Raw genomic sequence first — 25,113 nt, 5'->3', positions numbered from 1 at the left:
GCTGTCCACCTCTGAAAACTGTCCCTTCCCTTAGGTCCTTTGAATGGGCTGAGATCCTTAGTTTTCTGCCCACACTTTGACTGTTACAAATAAAACACCATAACTTCTTAAAACTTTCTACATGTACATATTAGCTTCTAAAAGGTATAATGATGATGATGATGGGATATTCTCTTCAAAAATGTCAAAGTCATATATATAAAAAGAGCCTGAAGATCTAATCTAGATTTTAAAACACAAGAAAAATAAATAAAAGGAGTTCTCCTGGATCACATCTGAACTACAGAACAATTATGAAAATTATTGTAAAGGACACCATTGAGAAAATCAACAGAATTTAAATAAAGCCTCTCCATTAGATAATAGGATTGTAACAATGTTAAATTTCCTGATTGCTGTCATTGTACTATGTTTATGGAAGTGAATGCCCTTGTTCCTAGGAAATAGCAACTAAATAAATGATTTAGAACAAAAACTATATTAATAATACATGTAATAGAGAAAATGATTAAGCAAATGTGAATCTACGTGATAAAGTTCTTTGTATTAGTCTTGCAACTAAAATTCAAAATTAATTAAAAATGTAAAATTTCAGAAAACATATACAAATCATTATTTAAAAAAGAACAATTTTGGAACTAGCACATGAATAGACAGAGAAATTAACACAATAGAGAACCCATGAATACATATATCCAAATTCATATGGGCTTCAGAATACTAAAAAGGCGGTGTTTCAAAACCTTGTGTGCTGAGGGTAGGGGTGGTGTGGATTATTTTTTAAATGATATGTAGAAAACTGAATATCCAGAAAAGAAGTAAAGTTGGATCCCAGTGTCACGCTGTAAGCCAAAATAAATCCCAAGACAATCCTAAACATAAACAGTAAAAGGAAAACATTAGAAGAGAGAGGGAAAGAGTTGGGAGGAGGAGGAGAGGGAGAGGAAGAAGGAAGGAAGAGAAAGGGAAGAAGCAAGGAAAAGAGAAAGAAAGGAAAGAAGGAAAAAAAGGGAAGAGGGAGGGTTTGTTCTAGGAAAAAATCATGAGATTTCGTGGCAAGTCCCCAGGCCCTGTGGATCCGGACCTTTCACAGCTGGCTGCAGTCTCCTGCCAGCCCGGCCAGTATTCTGACTGGTCCTTTGCATCCAGAGTTAATAATGCAAAGCCCAGTCAGATGTGGGGCTGGACTCCACGGGGACCCTGGCGGCGAAGGTGGCAGCATTTGCTGACCTGTGCTGATGAAGCTGTGGTGGTGCCTGCTGAGGAGTTCAGTCCTCCAGTGCCCAGGGGCCTCACCGCACTGGCTCTGTGGGGAACTCCGCTGTACTGCTCGCTGTCCAGCTTTCCATTCTTCCTGTTTTCCAGTCCTGTTCAGGCAGCCTTGCTGCTGATTCTAGGAGCCACAGTACATTAGATTCCTTTGCTGTCTAAAACCATCCACGGTCCATTTCTGCTGTTTGCATCTGGAATGTAATACACACATTTTTTAACATAAATTATGTGTGTATGTGTGCATATTACATTTGTATCCCATTATGTGGCTTCCTTTTTGTCTTAAAACTACCTATGTTCAAAGTATGTTAGATGCATGTATGAAAATACTATATAAACTAATATATACTAATAAAAATTATCTATGTATGAATACAAAATGTACACAAAAAGTTAGAGGGCTGATGTAGCAACCTGGATAATAGTCATCACCTATGGGGAGGAGGAGTTCACTGGAATTGGGCTAAAGAGAACTTTCGTTTTTTAATCTGTATTCTTCAGTAATCATAGATTCATGTACCACCTGCTTTAATTAAAAATGATCTAATGCCTTTTTTTACACCTGTCTTCTATTTGCCTTACACCAGACGCTGAGTGGAGCCCCCAGGTTAGAATAAAGCAGCAGCCAGGTCTGTCACTGCCCTCAGGCAGCTGGCAATCTGGTGGGGGACTCACACTGAGAAGCTGGTAAGTGGCAGCACAGAGGCTCGGTAATGAAGAAACACAAATTTAAGGACCCGAGGGTGTGGGCGCCCATCCATCTCTAGAGGGAGGGCATGGGGAGCTTCAGACCTAAACTTACAGAAGTGAGGGAGCCAAGGGGTAGAGAGGGAGGGGCAGAAAGCACGCCCCTCGGAGGGAACAGTCTGGCAACCCCAGAAGACCTGGCTCCCTCTCGGATTCCAGACAGCTGGAGCATCTCCCGGACAAGGGAGAGAGTCACACTGAAATGTGGGGCAGGACCCATCCCAAGGACTGGAAGTCCTATAGAACAATTTCAGAGCTACACTGAGCCCACGATAGAAGGACTTCAAGGTGAAAGGGCCTGACCAACTTGCTCTTTAGAATGATCAATTATCAGCATTTCTCCACTTATTACATTCCATGTCTCACAACAGCAAACTCCTCTTTTATCTTTTAAAATATTGGGCAGTGATTTCCTGGGTTCAACTGACAGGATTGCCATTGTTGAATTTGTCCCCAGCTTTTGACTCCTGGTTCTCAAGGGCAACTTTAGCAGAGGCTTCCCCTCTGGGAAGACCACTTGTAGAAACCATCTGTCCTCATCTCAAGAGATGTCACATCAGAGTGTCATGAAGCAGAGATTAATTTTATTCTATTATTCTAAACTTGTATAGATATGAAGATCAAACCCTGGAGAAATCCAGACCCTTGGAGAAATTCAGTGCAGTGCAATCCCCTTGACAAATCCTTAGAGGACCTGTTTCATTGGCCACTCTAGGCCCTGCGGAACCCCTAAAATTTTTATGCAGCATTCACCTTGTGAATATTTTGTTATTTCAAAGCACTGAAGGAACAATTTCTTGTAGCAGGTAAGGCAAGTAAGAAACAGTCACCATTGTTTTGAAATAGTTTCACCTTCATTTATTCTGAAATGGTGGGTGTTTAAGACACATTGAAAGTCTTTGGAGAATTCATTAGATTTACTTGTGCAATTTAACAAGTCAGATGTTGATCTCAGCTTCATAACACTCTAATGTGACATCTCTTGAGATGAGAACAGATGGTTTCTACAAGTGTCAGTGCCCTGCAGTGACCTGGTCAGTCTCCATTTATCTTGTTATAAGGCAGCGATGTGTTCATCAGCTGCTCAGGAAAACACAAGCTTCTAAAGCATAGACTTTTTTTAAAAAGTGTATCCTTTTCTATTTGTAATAATTCTATTTGGGAGTGGGGAGTGCAAAGAATATGTTGTCTGGCTTTGGAAAAAACTCTCTGGCTCTCTCCAAAGAGGCCCTTCATGGTCACATTAATAATCTCAGTGACTATTTCTCAGGCTAAGAAACCTAGGATTGTTAGCGCATCACAATGAACCTTTTTCTCCAAAAAGAACACTCATTAGCGAAGCACAATGTCCGATGTGCAGACCCTGCGTTTCCCTCGTGAGCACTTCAAACAGCTCTCGTCTCTTATTTATCCTCTTGCTATTATATGTGACCCACAGCCAGAATAGGAAAGTGCTCAGTAAGCACTGCTGAAAACCAAGATGATTGGTACCAAAACCACAGTAACAATGCTGCATTCGTCAGCTGTCGCTATAATAAATATCCGTGATGTGCTTCTCAATTCCAGAATCTTCTGTGTCATTCCTCATTCACCACTTTTTGAAGTTTGTGGCACAGCAATTTGTTCTACTCGTTTCATTCCTGAATCAAAATATTTTGCTAATGGATATGAAATCAGTGGAGATTGCTTTTTTTAAATTAGGCATTAGAGAAAGGAGACTCTATGTGGTGTTATCACAAACTATACTTAACTACATATAGTATGTGTACCCACAGCTCAGTGTACACTGAAAATCCCCACTCACCTAAATTTTATAGACATGACCAGAAAAAGATTCCTATGAGAAAAAAGGGAAGAAAACAATATAAACTCTAAAGAGCATTTTTAAAATCCAAAGTGTGAAGATATTCTAGGCCAATTAGAAAAAAATAAAGAAAAAATGCTTCAAGTACTAGTGTTCAGAGCTATTTAGCTTAAGTGGGAAACAGCAGCTTTCTGGTTCAGATACAAAGAAGGAACTGGGACAAATTTTAATTTTTTCTACTCTGTGGTGTGGTTTCTTGTTTTTTAAGTATCAGTCTTCATACTATTAACATTAGGTTTCAGTAGCTTGCCTTTCTCCATCCCAAATAGGATCAACACTGCTAGGAAACCACTCGCCAGACACACTGGGAACACAGGGCTCCTGCCTGTCTATTAGCCCATCAGCAAGAGGCAGCAGAGCACAAAGGCAGGCTCCTCCCCCAAAGAACTTCCCAGGAAATGTGGGAAAGCTAGGAGTTTCCGGAGCCAGGAGAACATGGCGGACAAATAACAGCAGCCACGGAGGCTCTCTTAGATTACCAGTTTAGAATCCAGGAGCGGTGCCGTGTGAGGAGGCCTATGTGAGTGGAGATGTACCCTGCTGACCCAGGAACGAACTAAGCTGAGAGAAACCAACTGGAAATGCAATCCTGATGCTATAACAGGAACAGATAAAATCTCAGTGCGAAAGCTGGATACTGCGCCATTGGAAGCCGCGATTTGAATTTCCCGCTGCCAATACTGTGTCCCAATCCACACGGCAGGGAGAGAGAGGGGCGAAAGCTCTGAGAGCTGGAATCGGTGAACCAAACAGTGTTGAGAGCAGCACTGGCAGGGAGCCCTGCATCGACCTGCGATGAGAGAAATGGGGACTTTCACAGACTAGGAGGCTCCAATAGAGGACATTCTGGGAACGGGCAGACTAGCTGGAACAGGGCCCTGCAGTGACTTTAGTCGCATATTCCCCTCTCAAGCAGGAGTGGTGGGGAGCGCTTGGCCTGGTGACGCCGCGGACTAAGATCCAGTAGGCTAGCCCAAATCAGGTCCCTGCGCTTGGCGATGCACCCTAGCTGTGAAACATTCAGTAGGTTGGCCTGGAGGAGCGGGCCCAGCAGAAGCTGCCCAGGTCTGTGTCTCCCTAGTACACTGCAGTGGGCGGGAACACCTAGCTGCAGATTCAAACAAACTGTAACAGACAAAGAGAAAAAAAAAAACTGGGCCTCCTACATATGCTTGTATGGAACAAACAAAAAGTATGGGAAAAGGGAGCAACAAGAAAGGGTCTTCAGTCCCCAATCCTGAGAACACTGATGCAGGAAAGGTAAATGCAAAAGAGAATGAAGACAGAAAACATGCAATATCAAACACGGCACCTATAGACATAAAGTGGTATCTCCGGAGCCTCATAGACGAGTTCAAAAATGAACTATTTAATGAAATAAAGCAAAAATCAGTAGAATAGTTAGAGAAATGCTAAGCACCGCCCAAGAAAAAACAGATGGTGGAATGGAAGAACAGAAAAAAAGGGGAGAATTGTTTGATGGAGAAAATAGAGAAATCATAGAATATGTGAAACAGGTTCAAAGAGATTACCAGGAAACTAAAAACTCTATTGAAAGTTGGCATAACAGCTTGAAAGAAACTAAGGATAGATTATCGGAACTGGAGGACAGATTTGTAAGGTGAGAGCATGAAATGAAAAACTTCTTAAAAATAACAAGAAAACAAACAGCAATAATACAAAGACTAGAAGATGATAAGAGGATCTATAACTTAAGAATTAAGAACATAAAAGAAGAAGTAGGTACTCAAACAAATGAACTACAAAAGCTATTCACAGAAATAATCCAGGAGAATTTCCCTAATTTAGCAAAAGGTAAAGATACTCAGATGTATGAGGCATACAGGACCCCAGCCACCTACAACCCAAACAGAGCTACACCCAGGCATATAATAATCAAAATTCCAGAAATCCAATATAAGAACAGAATATTAAAAGCCATCAAAGACAAGAAACAGATCACTTACAAGGGAACACCCATCAGAATTACAGCAGACTTCTCAGCACAAACCATCAAATCACGAAGAGCGTGGGGGGAAATAATTCAAGCTTTGAAAGATAATAACCTCCAGCCAAGATTGATATATCCTGCACAACTGTCCCTAGAAGTTGATGGAAAAACAAGGTGCTTCCAGGATAAAGAGGAACTAGGGGAATTTGCAACCATCAATTCAACTGTACAGAGAATATTGCAGGATATTCTAAAAATGAAAAATACCAAGATTCCAGAAACAGTGGCAGAGAGGCCACAATGAATGGAGCAGAAAGCGAAATGAAGAAGACAAACTGACGACTAAATGACAGAAAAAGAGCTCAACAGAAATGAGGCAGAGAAGGTTGGATGGTAGGAACAACTATTTTGGAGAAAACAAGACATCATAATAGCTAGTGCTGATTTAATATCCTCTTGTTTTGAAGTCCCATCAAGCTTTTGTTCTTCTGTCTCCATCGGTTTTAATGTGTTGTATCTTATTGGACTTTATTATATGTGATAATATAAACAAAAACTTTTATAGACAAGGAGATTATACAGAAACCATTGTTCATTTTCTGTTAGTTGATTCTAAATACCCTGTAATACTGTCATTCTCTTGAACAGTTTTACATTGTCTTGATACATTTGATGCTACATATACAAAGTTATACCCAAAAATTTTAAGGGAAGAGACACTATGGTAACTACTATTATGTCGAGATTATCTTGTGGTGAAACACTATTTTGCTTAAATGACTGTTTTGACCTGCACTGTTTTGTTGTTATGTCCTCTTTTTTATCTCAATCTCCTTTTTGTTATCTACTTTTTCATTTTTATCCTTTTAATTAAGGGAAAAATAAATAAAAAATAGCAGGATATATTATAGTAACCCACTTTGATTTCCTATTAACTTGATTTGAAACTCTGTATTGCTCTCACCTTCTTGTTTTGACTGATTTTCCTCTATTCTGTTATGCTTGATAGAACCAAGTTTGAAAGTATAGGCAACAACTTTAAAGACAATAAGATTCATTGTGATGCCCATTCTGGTTGACTATTATCTTTTTTTGAAGTCCTCTAATGTCTCCAATGTTTTGGTTTTATTGGTCTTATTCTTTACTGTTTTGTTCAATTTTATTATAACTGATGATTTAGGCAATTCTTAAGATAGCAAGAGGCAGTATGGTAACCATTGTTGATCACCTTGTATTGTGTTTTTACATTATGTATTATGTCCATCCTTTTGATTTTACTCTGTCCTGGTATGTAACATTCGGTTTTATTTTCTTCAAAAAAAAAAAAAAAATAACAAGAACTGTGGGAATAATAAAACCCAAAATGTGTAATTGTCATTGTACAAAAGAAAAGAAAGCTCTCTAAAAGATATAACTGCATATATACTTAAGTGTGTAAGATAGATAACCATATTACTGAGTTTTGTTGGATCATTGAACAAAACTGTTTGCAGTGTCACTGTCTGAATGTCCACTCTATATGCTTTAATTTTGTAACTTCAACAACTATTTCTAAGATGACAATATGTAATTAGTGATTTCCTACTGTTTATTTTTTTCTGAAAGTCTGTATGACTTGTACCCTTTTTCTGTTTTTTTTCTTTTTTCTCCTTAAATAAAATTAAAAAAAAAAAAGAAAGAAAGAAAGCTAGGAGTTCCCAGATTCCTATTAAACCATTTCACCAACACAATTGAGCACAGCTAAAAATAAGTCATAAGGTTTTTTAAACATATGTTGTAGGACCAAGAGAAAAAAATTTTTATTAAATTTATTGGTACATTTTAACGTACACATGATTACATTCATCTTTGGAATTTGTACCTGTATATGATATGCCTTGGTTCTTTTTTTCCCCATTCCCCTCCCCTCCCTTCAACCCCTCCTGCTCACTTACAAAAGTTTTTCCACTTTTTCCATCTTTTCTCACTTTTTTTTCTTTCGTTTCCTTCCTCTTCTCATCTGAATATTTTCCTTTTTCACAGTATTTATTATCATTTTGAACCAAGAGAAAATTTTGCATAATTTATCTGTTAAGTGCAAATTGAAACCACAATAAAACACCACTAACCATTAGAGAGGCTTTTTTTTTTTTAGGACAAGGGTTTCACTCGACCAGGCTGACCTTGAACTCACTCTGCAGGCCAGGTTGGCCTTGAACTCACAGAAATCCTCCTGTCCTAGCCTCCCAAATGCTGAGATTATCAGCGTGTCCCATTACATCTGACCAGAGTGGATAAATCTTAATATTTAAAGTTAATACCAAGTGAGCATAAGAATGCAAAATAACAAAGTTCTCAAACGTTGTCTAAGTAGAAAATAATATAGTCTCTTTGAAAAACACTTTAGCATGTCTTTTAAAAGTTAAACTGCTACAAAATCCACTCCCACTCACATATATTTACCCAAGAGAAGCAGCAAACACTGTTTACACAAAAACTTATGCACAGAGGCTTTATTCAGTTATCAAAAGCTGAAAATTTCCAAATGTCCGAGGGCTGATGAGTGGGTAGACTACACAAATTACATACAATGAAATGCTACTCAGCAATAAAAAGGGGCAAACTAGTGACTCAACATGGGTTAACCTCAAACCTTCTAAATTAAAGAAGCCAGAATCAAAAGGCCACGTTATTTGATTCAATTTACATGACATTGTGGAAAAGCAAAACTAGAAACAATAAATAGATCAGTGACACCAGGGGTAGGGTTAGTGGGAGGGGTTGACCAGAAAGGAATTGTATGAAGAATTTTTATAGATTGGGCATTCTTTTTACTTATTAGTACATGCTTGCAGTAGATGTTTATATTCTTCATGAGGGATTGGTACATGTGTGCAACTCACCTTAATTCTTTTCATCTTTTCCTCTCCCTCTCTTGACCTCTTTCCCACTTGTGATCGCCTCTCTACTTTCTATTATCTTTTATTTTGCTCTTTATTTATGTTTTGTGCCTCTCCTATAAGAGAAACCATGAAGCATTCTACTTGGTTGGTGTGACCAAAATCTATGATGAATACTTAAAAATTTACTATACGGGCAACCCACTTTTCAGGCCCCCTTTTGTTCCTCCTAAGACGGAAGCTTGCTTTCTCTAAATACATTTTTCCTACTCTTAAAAAAAAATTTACTAAAAAAAAAGACATGCTGCCATTAATTCTCCTCAAAATACTCCCCTCTCACTTTAAACCCACTTACCCCATCATCCTTCCCACTTTCTGAAGCAGTCCTGGACTGCTTTTGTCTTCCTGTGCCACTTCAATGTTCTGAATAGATTCAAAGTGTTTATAGCAAATCTGTCCAATGAAAGCATTTCCTCATCTGCCCCATTCACCAGGTCTAGCAAGTGGGATTTCTGACTCTTCCTCAAAGTCAAAACTTCTACCACAAAAGGTAAAGGTTTTGAATTGCTTTGGGACATTTAGACAATCACAACAGCATAACAAAAGACACTCAGAAAAGGGGACTTCCAGAACTGCTTCAAGAAGTTGGGGAGAAGAGGAAGGAAGCTAAGCCCCGCCTGTGAGCTGGCCTGGAAGGCTGGGGCGAGGAGAATGGTGTCAGCAGTCTCCGTGGGTCTTCCCTCCATCCTCCCTAAACCAGCTGATTTGGAGGAACTGTATTGTTTGATTGACTGAAAGCCTTAAGCTATTTAGAGAACAACAATATGCAATACAGTAACTATAGTAGATATCTTACTCTTATCACTTTTTGATTCATTTTATTGCTCTTTTATTCCCTTTAAAATTAAAGTTTAAAAATTTTTTTAAAGTGGCAAAAATGATGGGATGTATATAAAGCAAGGAGGAGTGTTTTCAAAGAGGTTAAAGCAATGTATCTTTTATTGTAATAATGTTTTAAATACTAAGCAAATTTTTATAACACTTTGATAATAAAAATGACCGTATGTATTTGTTAAGACCCATAGAGCTACATACTAAAGGGGATATATTTTGATGAAAAAAAAAAGTTCCTAAAAGATGTCAAATGGAAGAAACTTTAGGATAACCCATTCAACTCACAAAAGAAAGGTCAGAAAAGCAAGTGATTCATACATCATCTGAACTAATCAAGTACAGGAGAACTGAAGCCTCCTGACCCCTATCTAGGATTTTCCAATTTTTAACCATGACTCTAGTTAAGAAATACGTCCTCTCAGTTTTTGATTCCTGACATAATAAATTATCACAAGGTTAGCAGCTTAATACTCATTTACGGCCTCGCAGTTCCACAGGTCGGAGACCTAGCACAGTATCACTGTTCTCCACTGAGGGTCTCAGGAGGCCATAATGAAGAGGTCAGCTGGCCTGGGCTTTGTATCCGACACTCCACAGAAAAGTCTATGCCCAACACCTTAGAAGTGACTAGCGGAATTCAGTTCTGTAGTCATAAGACTGAGACGGTGTCTACATAGGCCATCGCCTTTCCTGGCTCTATTAGCTGCTCATATCTTACTCACCGCCCCTGCATCTTAAAGCCAGCAACAGCAGGTTGCAGCCCTTCAAGTTTGGATTTGACGTCCTTTTCTACCTGGGAGAATTCTCCTGCTTTCAAGGAATGATCATGTGATTATTTTGGGCCTTTCCAGAAAATCCAGTACAGTCTATCTTAAAGTTAACCAATTAGTAACTGTGCTCTTTTGTTAATAGGCATTACACGGGGAGGAGGTGAAAGGCATGGGAGCCAAAACTGCCTAACACATTTTACACAAAGACCTAGTACAGAAACATTAAGTGAAACAAAACTTAAAACACTAATCTTTATAGAATGGAACACTCATGTTACTTTTTAAAACTGACAATTATTTTTAATCATGAACATGTTTTGAAGTACTGACAGTCTAACATCCTTTCTCTTTTCAAAAATACAGTACACTATTAACTCTAATCATTTGGTTATATTAAAAAATTCTGGTAACAACACATTTATTCTGCATCCCACTTATCAGTTACAACCTACTAATTTCAACAAAAAGCCATCATGCCCTTTTAGTTCCTATACTCCAGGGTGTGTGTAACACCCAAACTTATATGCAAAGTTACGAGACTAATGACAAGAAAAATGAATCCAGAGTGAGGAACATTCTACAAAGTAACTTAGCTAGTAGTAGTCAAGGCTATCAAAAACTGAGGAAAAAACTGAGAAACTGTCACAAACTAGAGGAGACTGGGAGCATGTAATAACTAAATGCAGTGTAGTATCTTGAATTAGATCATGGGAAAAAGGTACCAGTAGGGAAGTTACTGAAATTCAAAAAGTCTAAAATTCAGTAATAGTAACCTATAGAGGCCTCTTTCTGAGTCTTTGCAAATGTACCTGACAAGATACTAGCAATGGGGAAAATAGGTAAATAAAATATAAGGAACCTGTAATTTTTCTATAGATCTAGCATTATTTTCAAATAAAGGTTACCATTATAAGTGTCACAGGACTCAGCATCTGTGCATTATTCTAGGGAAAAGATCCTGTGGACTTTGTATCTTCAAAGTGGTTCACAATCCAAAAATTCTGAAGAACCACTGCTCGAGACCTCTTATGCTTTTCTTAACTACTGCTTCCTAAAAACTCTTTCCTGCATCACCCACACCGCACTAAAATTGGAATTTAGCCTAGGCCTAGGGCAGAAGGGAAAAACACATTACTATAGAAGCAGAATGGAGTTTGGGTTTGGGAAGATTTTAAAAATCTGAATGGTGATGCTTGCACAGCAATATAAATATGCTTAATGCTACCAAACTATAAACCTAAAAATGGCTGGAACAGAAATTCTAGGTGTCTTTTACCACAATTTTTTAAAGGGACACCTATACATTGCTATAGCATGAATAAACCTTTAAAAAACATGAAAAAAGCCAAACCAAAAAGGCTACCCATTATGTGATTCCTTTAAGAAAATGTTTCCAAAATTTACTGTAGTGACAGTTGCACATATCCACAAATATACTAACAAACCACTGACATGTTCATTTCTAATTAGTAAACTATATGGTACATGAATTATGTCTCAATAAAACTGTTTTTAAAAACTTGAACTGCTTTTCTATATGGACTACATTTGACTCTAAAAAAAAAAAAAAATCATTCCATAAATCCTGGAACCACATTCTGGTGACATGACAGAAAAAAGAACAAAATTAATGAAAGGACGGTGATTTAGAAGGCTGGCAGAGATAACTGAGAAGATCTGCACGGTAAGATCGTAAAACACACTAGGATAAAGTTGATCAGAGACTTTTATTCTGGTCCTTATCATTCATGAAGCCACCTATGCAGAACAATTTCTGTCCCAAGCACAACAGCTGCATCCAGGCCTGAAGTGGAAGACAGACATGAGTGGAAGGCCTTGCAAAGAAACGCTGTCAGATGAGAGCTCTGCTTATTCCAACTCAGGTAAAGATAAAACAGGAAGAGGATATACGTTCTGTTCTTCAAAGCTGAGGTCTGCAGAGGGCTGAGCTGAAAAACGCAGACAAGACTCACAAAACTTCCCAGCTCGACAATCAATCCAAAGTACCTAAAAATACAAAGAGCAATGTGTAAAGCAAGGTGGTTCAACAGGTTGATTACTGTAACAATCTGGGCAGGTTAAAATAGCAAGAGTGGGGCCGGGGATTTAGCTCAGTGGCACAGCGCCTGCCTGGCAAGCGCTAGATCATGAGTTTGAGCCCTGGAACAAAAAAAAAAATAGCAAGGGGGTGCTGGGACTGGCAGCAGTTCTAATTCTGAGGAACACCTATCTAAAAAATACCCGTGGAAAAACAGAACATAACTAAATACAAATACTTAAGAATTAAGCATATCAATCTAGAAATTAGAATTAAAGCTGGGAAAAGGGCTAGAGTATTGTCTTAGTTAAGCATTCACAGAGATCATACTCCAAGTGACTAACATAAAATTAATAAGGTAGGCTCTCTAAGCTTATAATCTTTTCAGAAAGTTCCAGTTTAAAATAGAGACTGGGCCTATGAATTGTATACCATCCCATCCAAATTTACATTCATAAGGAAAACAGGTTTTTTAAAGCTATAAGCTACAACAAAGAATAGGAGAGCCACCAGAAACTAAGCGATTATATATATGTGTATGTGTATATATATACATATATATATGAATTACTAAAATCTGAAAGAGGTTTGTAAATAAAACAGAGGGAAAATGAGCCTGAGAGACCAAAGGGGGCTGTAGGAGAGGCAGGAGTCCATCTGCTAGGAGAACCCCAGGGAGGCTCCAGACTCAGTCACCAGAAGTGACACAAGGAGATTAAGACGAAAACAGGTTAATGACCCATGCTTCTGTATGGCAAACAGCTGCCCCTACATTCTCTTCACAGCCTTCCTCTGTGCAAAACCTAACTTGTAAAAAAATAAAATATAAGCACAGGGCTGTCTTCTAAAGACAACAGGAGAAGAGAATGCTCTCCTCAAACATCAGAGAGGACAAGGAAAAAGAAAAACCAGAAACATCTCTAGTTTATAAAAAAAACTGCATCCACATTCAATAATGGCAAGTTCCTACTGAGATCAAATAACAAAGCTAAATACAAACAAACAAGGAAAAAAAAACCTTTCAATTATTGAACAAGTAACAAGAAGAGGCAAATCTAAAGGCTAGAGATGGCACAAACATAAAATAAGTCCAGTCTTCAAAGCTCTTTTGCCTGAGGGCAGCTGCCCATCTGAAAGATAGCACTGAGAAAGCGTCACCTAATTTTGGAAAGCTGAGGAAACCGAGAGTCAAACCTCGGAGTCTACCCTAGTGGACAGGTCTGATAACCCCTCTGTCTAAGCTGGAGCTACAACAGGTTACACCCCTAGAGCAAGCCTGAGCCAGAATTCACTCAGACCCTCACGGACCTGCACTCTGGGTCTGTATTACACTGAAAGTCCAGAAACCTTCAAGTCTCAGATCTTAAGAAGATTGATAATGCTCCTAGGAACCTTGCAGGAGTAAATGAAATCTTCCCTGGCAAAAGATAGCACCATGCAAGCCTCAAATTAGCCAACAAATAATTTTTCAAATGTAATGACCAGTATACAAAGACAATACAAAGAGAAACAAGAGACAATAAAAAGACAAATTCAAAAGATTGGGTATTAGATTGGACAGACTATAAAAGCTTCAGAAGGCTATGGACATTAGATGGGATATTAGACTGGACACACACTAAAAACAATTGTGCTTACTATTTAAAGAAATAAAAGACAAGCTTCAAAGGATCTGTAGTAGAAAATACAAAAAAGTAAAACAAAGTTTTAAAAAGAATCAAATAGAACACACAGTATTGAAAAAAACACAAAAACAAACTAAAAAAAATTGTTAAAGTTTAAAAGAGATGAAAGAACTAAAGACAGTAAACTGAATGTCAGAAAATTAGAGAGAAGCAGAATTTGCTTTGAATCTTTATATATGTTTAATAGGAATCCCAGAGAGAAAAAAGAAAGCAAGAACAAAGTACAGTCAAAGTCTGAAGTGATACTAAGAATTTTCCCAGGCATATGAAAGACATCAGACTGCAGATTTAAGAGCTCAAGTCAAACACATAAAAAGAAACCTACATTTCTATACGTCAAAATAAAATTAAATAAAATCAAAGGCAAAGAGAAAATCTTAAAAAGGAATGAATTATCTTCAAAAGACATACACCAACAGGCAACTTCTGAACAGAAATAATGGACACCAAAAAGTAGTACAATAACGGTTTCAATGTGATACATGAAAATAACTTTCCATCTAGAATTCAGTACCAGCAACCTTTCAAAGATGAAAGTAAAATAAAGGCATTTTCATACCGAAAAAAGGGAAACTTAGAGTCAACTACTGGCACACAAAGGCTTGGTAAAGTCATTTCAGGGAGAAAAAAAATGATTATAAGCAGATGAGAAATTTAGAAAGGAAAGATCAATGATTATAGTAAATATGCAGATAAATTTATGTTATTGGCTATCTAATATAAACAGTGACTTATGTAGACTGACAGACATGTAACAGTAACAGCATGTGATGCTGGGAATAAAGGACTTTTTTTGGTTTATTGACACAACTTAGATGTACATAATGATCACTTTCACCATAGGGACTTTGCACCCATGTCATATATCCTGCTTCCTCTTTTTTCCCCAATCCCCTATCCTGCCTTCAATTCCCCCTTCCTTATTTATAAAACTGTTTCCCTTTTACCTTTCTTTTATCACTTTCTTTTCCCTTCCTTCCTTCCTTCCCCGTCCAGCCTAATTCCTCTTTAAGATCTCATTTTGTTGAGGATAGATTCTAACATTAGCCCAAGAATGTATGCAATTAACTAAGAGTAGTCACTAAAAGGATAGAAACAAAATATATAAACTTCCAAATTGACAGAAGGAAAAAAAATCAATAAAAAATGAAAGGAAAAAGAAAATAGGACAAACAGAAAAGAGAAAAGGAAATATTATCACTAACACAGATATGACAGGTATCACTAACCAGATTAGGCATAAATGAATTAGTGTTGCAGCTAAAGGCAAAGACTATCTGAATTTAAAAATAACCCAACTATATACTGTTTACAAAGATATGTAATTGTAACATACAATGAGAATGAATGAAGAGAATGAAGAGAAAAATACCACTTAAACATTAATGAAAGCTAGTAAATTTTAAATATTAGACAAAATAGACTAAGGCAAAAAACATTACTAGAAATAATGGTCAATTTACAAATTACACACTTCATCAATATATAAATTTGTGTACACTTCATCACATGGTCTTCAACAGACCCAGAAATGTAAATCAAAATACAATAATCTTTGGTTATAGTGGGATACTTTTAACCTACTGCTCTCAGTAATTGATAAAATAAGCAGATAAAAGAAATTCAGTAACAAAAATTTGAACACAGTAATGAAATGTGACACTGCATCCAATAACTACAGAAAGCGCTTCTCCAAGCACATACAGAACACTGTCCACTTGGCTACAAAACAAAGGAACAATAGCAGAAGCTATTCTTAAGAAAAATTAGTAGAAACTAAGATAGGCTAAACAAAGACCTACAAGTAAGAGAATCCTCAATAATCTAGCCTTGGAGCCAACTATGGGAATGTATCCTAAATCTGAATATCTCAAAAATGTCACATGCCTAGGTTGATAGACACAGAATAGAGGAGTAAAAAGAGTAAAATAAAGAGACTTAGGATGCTAAAGATGCTTAAAGGAGATAATGGAAGGTGAAAATGAACTGCGGACACATGCCTTCTGAAAAGCTACTCAGTTCATACACACAGAAAAGTAAGCTCGAGGAATTAATCAGCAGAAATAGCTCTGAGAGAACAGTCAAGTGTTTCAAATATTTGCTATTTCAACAAGATTCAATTAATACCCAAAATGAACCAAAATTCCTAAGAACAAAAGGATACAGGCAAATGTATAATCTCCCTACAGCAAAGTTATCACTTTATATGGGTTACCAAAGAACAAAAAAAATGGTGACATTTTAAATGCTGACAATTGTTTCTGGTCTCTAACTTTAAAACTTTACACTTAAGGATGAAAATCTAGTAGAAATCAAACTTTTGAATCCAAGTAACTCTACCAGTGTTTTTATATTTCCTCCTACTTTTTTATGATTAGCAATTCTCCAGTAGAAGTTCTAACTACCCAAAGGTGGAAACCAAATCTTACTAGATTAAGCAAGTCAGTTTTTTCTATCCCAAGAGGAAGCAGAAAGAAAGAATTATCTTTATACAAACAAGAGAGAATTAGGCATCTGTTTTTGAACTCACATTAGCACGAACAGGTGGAAATAATTGCCCCCTAGAACTCACCTTCCAGAAAAGCAAATTCATCCACAGCTTCTATTGCATTATCTGAAACACATGGTAAGGGCAAACCTCATTAACAACTGGTCATTTGAACATCAGCCCCCAAACAATGCACACAATAAAGGGCATGGGGCCATAACAAATATGTTCCTCGCTGTCTACAAATCTATTTCCACTCCACCACTAACTCCAATATACTTGTTGTTTCTTTACAGGTGTAAGAAAAGCCCAGGCAAACTCTTCAATTACAGGGAAAACTAGAACTCTCCTATAATTGAGGTCTTACCCCTCAATTCAATTATTCTCTGATTCTGAGTATCAGAGAAGAGTTTGGCAACATAGCAGGAGTGTGAGATAGTATATCAAAGTCTCCACATGTGCAAGGGTCACCAACTAGACAAAAAGGAGATCACAAACCAAACTCTCAATTTTCACAGTGATGCCTCCTCAGCCAGCAAAAAGTAAGGCTGGCCCAATGTCCTTGTCTACTCCCAGATACCAGTGACACTCTACCCAAATCTCTCCTCTGGAGGGTTTTCCTCTTTCCTTGTTGAGCACAGCAGTAGGCATCTTTTGCAATGGTCTCCACAAACAGTTCCTGTAAAGCAAACAAGCAGAGGAAAGATAGTGGGTTCTAGGCCACTGAAAGGTAAGCATTCCTGTCCTAAGTGGGGAAAGGAGATGGGGATTCAGGCACACAGGTTCTGGAAGCTAAAGTTGCCCTGGGCTTTATGAAGGTCATTCTGCCTTGCACTCTTCAGTAAGCTAGGATGACACCTCCCTTCTCAGTTACTTGTAAATCCATTCTATCCAGGCCCTACATTTCAACAAGATGTGTGTGAGCCATGGGACAAACTACAGACATCAACCAGCCCTCCTAAAGGACACTGATTAACCCACACAACTCCTATGAGGGTGAAATCCCTCTAGGAACAAGGCCACAGCAACCCTTGCTTCCTGGGCCTCAACAAGTCCCGCCCACTGGAAGCCCCGCCCCTAACACGCGCCACTCTCTCCCCTTCCCGAGAGCCCTCGCGCTCCCGCCGCACCGCGGCTCGCGCCAGAACGAAGATGGCTTCCTGTCCTGCTAGCGTCACGTCAGGGTCCGCCTTCACCAAGGCCTTCACTCGCGCCAGAGGCAGCCTCGAGAGACGAGCCCCGGGCCCACTCGTCGGGGCTTGGGGTTGCGAGGCTGCTACTTCCCCTCCGGGCCCCTCCTCCTCCCGGGGTGTCCCGCTTCCAGCCGCTACCGCCGCCATCCGCGCCCTACGCGTGTTGCGCGCGGCCGCCGACTGAGCGCGCGCATGCGGCGCCGGCTGTTTTCCCGCGCGGGCTGGACGCCACGCCTTCAGCGGTCGTGTGGCTCCACCCCTACGCGGGGTGAAGGGTGGCGCCCGGAAGCCTCCGCGGATGAGAATGCTGTCCTTGCTTGTGTTGAGTCTGTCTGCATCCTCCACTGCGGCATCCCGACTACCCTTCGACCCGGACCATCCTAGTTAGGCTCGGGGAAGATGGTGGCTTGTGCTGGGTTGGAGCGGAGGGGCGTACCCTGGTCGGGAAATCCCCAAACCCAGCCCCATCGTCTCAGTCAACGCTGTGAAAAGCCAAAGGTCAAGTGTCAAAGGAGGCCAGCACGTTCGCCATCGTGGATGAGAATGGGATTCAAATTTAGAAGCCTTTGACAGAGGGGAATGAGTTGGCAGGCAGAAATAAAAAGAATTGAATTTCAGTCTGGGCAAAGAAAACCACAGCACAAGAAAAAGGTGTGAGCTTTGGGGCAGGTACCAAGAGTCCATGTTTATTCCAAGTGGATTGCATCCGGCAGTGGATCCTTTTACACTCGTGTTCATAGAGTATATCAGTTTAATTTATTAGTATTAAATTTTTAAAATACACCATTATATTAAATGTAAAAACAGCATTTTTAATAAAAATAAGTTTTCAAAACAAAATGTGAGAGAAGTCTGATGCCACAAAATAGAAGACAATTGGATGGTCTAAGCTCCTTGTGTATATTAATACTATCCTTTTTCATATAGCTCCAAAAAACTTTTTGATAATAAAAAAGCAATCTGTTAGTATTAAGAAAATAGTTTTTCTCGGGAGGCTGAGGCAGGAGGATCGCTGCAAGTTGGAGACCAGCCTAGGCTACAAAGTGAGTTCAAGATCAGCCAGCACTGCATAAGGAGACCCTATCTCAAAAAGACATACACACACACATATACACATGCACACAGATGTTTGGCTGGGCATAGTGATATATAGCCAGCCTGGGCAACAGGGTGAGTTCAAGGAGACTTACCTCAAAAAAATGTTCGTTTTTTTTATTTCACAGAGCCCTAAAAAAGATCTCCAACAAATTCCTTTCCCAACCACCAGAGGATCAGACATACCTGGAGCTCTGGCATAGAGGAACAGTTAATATATGCAACAAAACTGTGCATACTGCACATCTCTAACCCCACATAGTCTCTAGGAAGGAGATTGTCAAATTTCAGGCCAACCTGGGCAATTTAACAAGACTGTGTCTCCAAGAATAAAAAGAGCTGAGGAAATAGCTCAGTGCTGAGACCCTGGGTTCAATCCCCAGTACACAAAACACAAGCACAAACTATCAATGTTAACAAAAGCTCACTTTTTAAAGCATTAACTATGTATATGGTTCAAAATGCTTAAATTTATGTGGAGATGCAATTGAATAGATGACAGCTGAAATCATTCAGTTCCAAAACTGTGGAACTCAATTAGCACAGAGATTCTACAAGAGCAGAGTAAGAGTCTTGGCCAGCAATTATAATCTTCAGATGGAGTCTACAAATCATGGAACACGTATCCAGTGCTGAGGTCGTGAGTCTTCTTCAGTCTACATTTGGGGAGGGGGAACTAAAACTACAAAGGAAAAGTTTAGTCTTAGTCAGTTCACTGATTTAAAGAAATGGTTTAAGCAGTGGTTTGTGCTCTTTTTATCCTCAGCTTTGTTTGAAATGATAAAATTAGCCAGGAATGTAGCTCAGTAGCACAAGTGCCTGCCTAGCAAGTGCAAAGTCCTAAGTTTGAGTCCCAGTACAAAAAAAAAAAAAAAAAAAGTTAAAAATTCAGTGAAGTCTACAAGGCTTTCCACAATTGGACTCCTTCCAACTGCTCAAGCTGAGAAAGGAGATTAGGGCATGGCAAAGCTGACTGGGGAAGTAGACGTGACCTGTTAAATACAAGATTCTGGACATACGGGCAGAACAGTTCCTAAAGCCCTGCATATGGACTTCTTGCAAGACTTCAAGCAAGTTTGCAGTAGGATGGCCTAGACCTAAAGCACTCTAATGGGTGAGATTCAAGCACTGCCTCTCAGGATCCATATACAGAAGTTCTCCTGGGCTTTCTGAGATTTGGACAACATATAAGGACACAGATACCACAAGAAGCCCACTATCATGGTTTTCCTTGTGATAACCCAGTCTGCTTTCTCCAAGGTATCCGTTTATCTTGAGTTTTCCTCTTTTACTTGGCCCAAGCTTATGCTGCAGAGCCAATTTCTCCCTCACACATCACTTTTACTTTTTCAAATAAACTTTGCCACAGCTTTTTGCTCATTTAATTCAATTCATTCTTCAAGATGAGAAAAACCTGGACTCCAACTCCAAAAGGAAAGGAGAGGAACCCAGAACCTGATAATGTTTCTTTGGCAAACCAACAACACAACAACATTTCATGCTACCTCCCCTCCTTCTCAGATAGGTTTTTATCCTCACAGCTTCCTTCAAACCACAACCTCTCAGGAAGACTGCTGCAAGTTCCAGGCCAGCCTTAGCCACATAGTGAGTCAAGGCCAATCTGAACTACATAGTGAAATCCTGTCTCAAAAAGCAAAAAAAAAAAAAGAAATGAAACAACCCCCAGCCCGTGTGTGTGGAAGATTTCCTCCACCACCTAATCCTTCCACAGTTAAGATGAAATCACTCCTATTACTAACACGTGTCCTTTACAGCACTGATTTCCCTGTGTGGTTACATGATCGATGTTTGACTCCTCCTCTCTCACCTCCTCCAGATCAAAACTCCATAATGAAGTTGTTTGCCTGGTTTTGCTCATTGAATTTCCAAACTCCTAGCACCTAGTAGGTATTCAATAAATATTTACTGAATGAATAAACTATTAAAAGGGGTATGACTACTGCCTCTTCCCCAAAGTCTAAGAAGGCATGTCAGACTCTTGGGAGAAAAGCATTTGAAAATGCTACCAGGTGTTTCTAGTAATTGTTATAACAGGTCCGTCTATCCCTTCATCTTTACATACTTACAGTGATACCTTAGTTCGTGAACTTAATTTATTCAACAATTTTGGAAAAGAGGGCCATGTTCATTATTGTAATCCAAATATTATAATTTCTATCTTCCTCACAATTCAAAAAGTTATATTTATAATCCCATTGAGATGTTGTTGGAATCCTAGCAAGCTAATTCCAATCTACCACCTCCAATGCAATCTACAGTAAGAGTACAGACACCAAGGCATATTCAAAGTTAAGGGCAGCCAAAGGATCCCCATGAGAATATATGGGCAAAGGCCCTGATCCAAGGCCTCTCCCAGAATTTATTATCTTGTAAAGAGGGGAGTGGCTCAAGGATGAGTGACAGTGAGGATGGCTAGAACTACTTGAGTAACTTGAGCTGGCTAGCCAGCTAAGGAGAAAAGCATCTTTGATAATGACATGCAGAAGGATCAATTTGCATAATTCAATTAAAGTAGCAATTGAATTGTTCTTGGAGGCTGTTACTTCAGTTTCTGATATGTAAATTTTTGTGCCCTGGGGACTCATAGCCTCTTTATTTCAAGGCTCATACTGTTGACATTCTTGGAGCTGACTGGCTCTGTCATCCTGCTATTTTCTATGCAAGGAAACAGGAGACTGTCTGATGGCTTTAGAGATTATGTATCAGTACCTCAGTTAGTCTTATCTGCAATGCTTAGAGTCAATTGAAGAAAGAAAAAAAGGAAATACCATAGTCAGCTCTGTACATATTGATATATGGAAATAAGTCTTGATATAATCAAAGTTGCAGCAATTATTCTGCATTCAACGGGAGTCACTCAATTGTCTCCTGCAGTTCATGTTTGTGCAGGAAAGATGGCCATGATCTGTTTGTCATCAAATGCAGAGTTCACAAATAAAAATAAAAATTTGCCAAATGCTTCTGTTGGCAAACCAATTGTTTATATGATGGAAAGGAAAGTTCAAAGCATTAAGCTTTTATAGCTTTTTAATGTAAATGTTCACCATATTTTTTGATCACATCTTGACCACTGTGTTGAGAAACAGAAGTTTTAGTTCTTCTTCAAGCTATAAAGCTTCATATTCCTCTCCCCAAAGAGACCAGAGTGATATTTGTGAAAACTGATCTTGTGTTGACACATGTCACCAACATCATCTCAGCTTCTTGGGGATCACTACTGCTAGTCAAGATGGTCATGGCTATCTCTCATGTAGTCTCGAATTTCACAGCCTGTTTTACCTAAATGGCATGTCCATCAAGGGGTGAGAGAGCTTGTTTATATAGGTATGTTCTGTAAGAATGATTTTAAAATTAAACTGAATGAAAAATAATCATGATAATTATTCCTTTGGAAGTATAATATAAAAAGTGTTTCTGATTATAAACAATTGTGGAATAATAATATATTTACTGAGTAAATACATATGAAAGTTTAATTCATAACTGAAAGGTCACGGCAATTTACATTCATATATTACAAAGACGTTATTCTTAGGCTCTCCTCTCTTCTGAGTGCTTTTTAAGTATTGTATATAGTTCACAATCATTCCATTCCTTCTTGAGACTGAAATCTAATCCTCTGGACCACTGAACTAAAAAGGAATCTATTGGAAATGATTTAGGATAGCTTTTGGCTCTTCATGATTGCTACACTTGCTGGCTCATAAACCATCCCAAGGACAATCAGACTCCACAGATTAAATCATAGGGCAAACTGAACACTGACTTCCTGAGAAGTTTAACTCTGCCTGTTGTTCAAGTACAGGAGACTTCACAATTGATGGAGATGAGCTAAAGATGTTATTACAAATATTATCCTTTTTTCCAGACTTTTTAGGGTTAAAAAAGATAGTTACCTTTCTATCTTTGCTTTGTACTTTCCTCTCCAGCAAATGAAACTAAGTATTCATGCAAAGATAGAGACAAGGTCAGAAGTCACGTGGTGTGAGATCCAGTGAATAAGGTGCATGAAGACAGAAAGCAGCAAGAATACAGTGTTTTAAACAGAGGGGGAATATATTTTTAAGGGGATTAACTGCATACTGTCTGTTACTTTTCTGAACCAGTGCTGGAAGTCCTCTTTCATGAATGTCTTTTTGTGGATGCTTCAATGCCATGAACCTATTCAAAATATATATGGCAAGTTCTGTTAAATAAAACATTACAGTGGGTCTTATCTCCTTTATTCTCTAGATACGGTGAACTGTGACTTCTGGCTCTTCCCTAAAGTCAAAGTGACCACATAAGGGAAACATTTCAAATGGATTCAGGACATGGAAGCAGCTACCACAACAATACAACCAAAGACGTGAAAAAGGACTTACAAAACTGCCTCTGAAGATGGGAAAACCAATGGGATGAGTGGATTTGAAGAGAAGGGGGTATTCTGAGGGGGATTAATGACCATGTATCTTTTATTGTAATGTTTAAAATTTAACATTTACAAATTTTAAGCATTCTTAGATCTTTGATGAAGCAGAAGAGTCAATGTTACTAAAACAACTGCTCTATGTTATGGAATAAAGAGAAGCTGTTATAAGGTGCTGGGGAGAATAAAGGTCATGAAAGTACTTTAGCCAAGTACTTCAGCAGGAGACCTAAGGCGTTAAAGGGTGTGGGGCCATTTATGTCCTAGAGACCAAACAGGTTGGGATAAACACTTTTTTACGAAAGAGAAAAAAGTAGAAAGGGAAAAGGAGAGAAGGGTAAAGAGAAAGGGCACTAGGAAGGAATCGCAACTTGGTAGTAGGCAATCAACAAGGTATAGTATATTTTGATGTTTTAAAATATGTCTGTAAATTCTTTGATGTTCCTCCTTCAAGAATGGGAGCCTAAATCTCCTCCCCTTCAATGTAGATTGACTCAGTAACTCAGTTCCAATTAATATAATGTGACAGAAGTGACACCATAAGATCTGCACGATTAGATCTTGATAGTATTGATCAAGTAGACTATAAGAGCTAAAATATAGTTCAACAAAGTTGTAGGCTACAAGATCAATATATAAAAATCAGCTGTGTTTCTTTACTATGGCAATGAACAGTCCAAAATTTAAATGAAGATAATTCTATTTATAATCATATCAAAATAATCAAATTCTTAGAAATAAATTTAACAAAAGAAGCACAAAATTTGTACTATGACATCTATAGGTAATTGTTGAAGGATATTAAAGAACACCTAAATAAATAGGAAGACATCAGTGTTCATGGATTAGAAACCATTGTTGTTAAGACAACAATCTTTTCTAAACTGATCTAAGTTTTGATACAATCGCTATCAAAATTCAATCTTGCTTTTTTGTACAAATTGATGGTCTGATCCTAAAATTCATATGGACACACAAGAGATCTTGAAAAACTAAACCAATTTTGGGAAAGAAATACAAAGCTAGAGGACACATATATACCAATTTCAAAACTTACTACAAAGCTACAGTAATCAACTGAGTGATACTGGATTAAGAGAAGACATACAAACTAATGACATTTTGAAAATCCAAAACATAAACATGTAAGTGGATAGTAAGTGGCTTTCTAAAAAGATACCAAGGCAATTTGATAGTGCAATTTGTTGAAAAGACTATTTTGGCGAATACAAATGAATAGCAGCTACCTGCAAAAGAAAGAAATTGGATCGTTGTCTCACATCAGCTCCACAAATAAGCTCAAAATAGATCAAAAAGCTAAAACAGTAATATATATATAAATATCTATATATATAAAATATTCATAGGTACAAAGTTTTATGGTTTTAGATCTAGCAAAGATGATCCAGATATGAAAAAGCATTAGCAAAATGAAAGATGAATTGGACTTTGTAAAAATGTTTGTGCTTCGGGGCTGGGGATTTAACTCAGTGGCGTAAGCACCTACCTTGCAAGCAGGCGGTTATGAGTTCGATCCTCGGTACCAACAAAAAAAAAAAATGTTTGTGCTTCAAAAGACTATCAAAAGAGAAAAAATACAAAATATTTGCAGGTCATATCTCTGATAAAGAACTTGTGTCTAGATGAAGAAACTATTACAATAACAAATAGCACAATTTAAAAATAACAGGAGCCAGGTGTGATGGTGTACACATATAATCCCAGCACTCAGGAGGCTGAGGCAGGAGGATCATTGAGAGTTTGAGACCAGCCTGGGGTACAAAGTGAGCTCAAGGCCAGCCTAAATG

At 38.4% G+C, this 25,113-nt stretch overlaps 1 protein-coding gene across 1 annotated transcript; it reads right to left on the bottom strand.

The window, feature by feature from the left end:
- Nucleotides 1–8,298: 8,298 nt before the first annotated feature.
- On the bottom strand, nt 8,299–18,193 carry Pole4 (DNA polymerase epsilon 4, accessory subunit). Its single transcript, XM_003468908.5, has 4 exons — nt 17,719–18,193; nt 17,183–17,267; nt 16,673–16,714; nt 8,299–12,384 (listed from the first exon to the last, which is right to left on the bottom strand). Exons 1-4 carry the CDS (start codon nt 17,926–17,928, stop codon nt 12,371–12,373), a joined length of 351 nt encoding a protein of 116 aa, XP_003468956.3. The 5' UTR covers nt 17,929–18,193; the 3' UTR covers nt 8,299–12,370.
- Between the last annotated feature and the right edge of the window lie 6,920 nt (nt 18,194–25,113).

The sequence above is a fragment of the Cavia porcellus genome, unplaced genomic scaffold, assembly GCF_034190915.1.
Source record: "Cavia porcellus strain 051 isolate PalLab524CR breed Dunkin Hartley unplaced genomic scaffold, mCavPor4.1 scaffold_18, whole genome shotgun sequence".
NCBI classification, from domain to species: Eukaryota; Metazoa; Chordata; class Mammalia; order Rodentia; family Caviidae; genus Cavia; species Cavia porcellus.
Note: the sequence above shows the minus strand (reverse complement) of the source record. Positions and strands in the feature narration are given on the sequence as shown.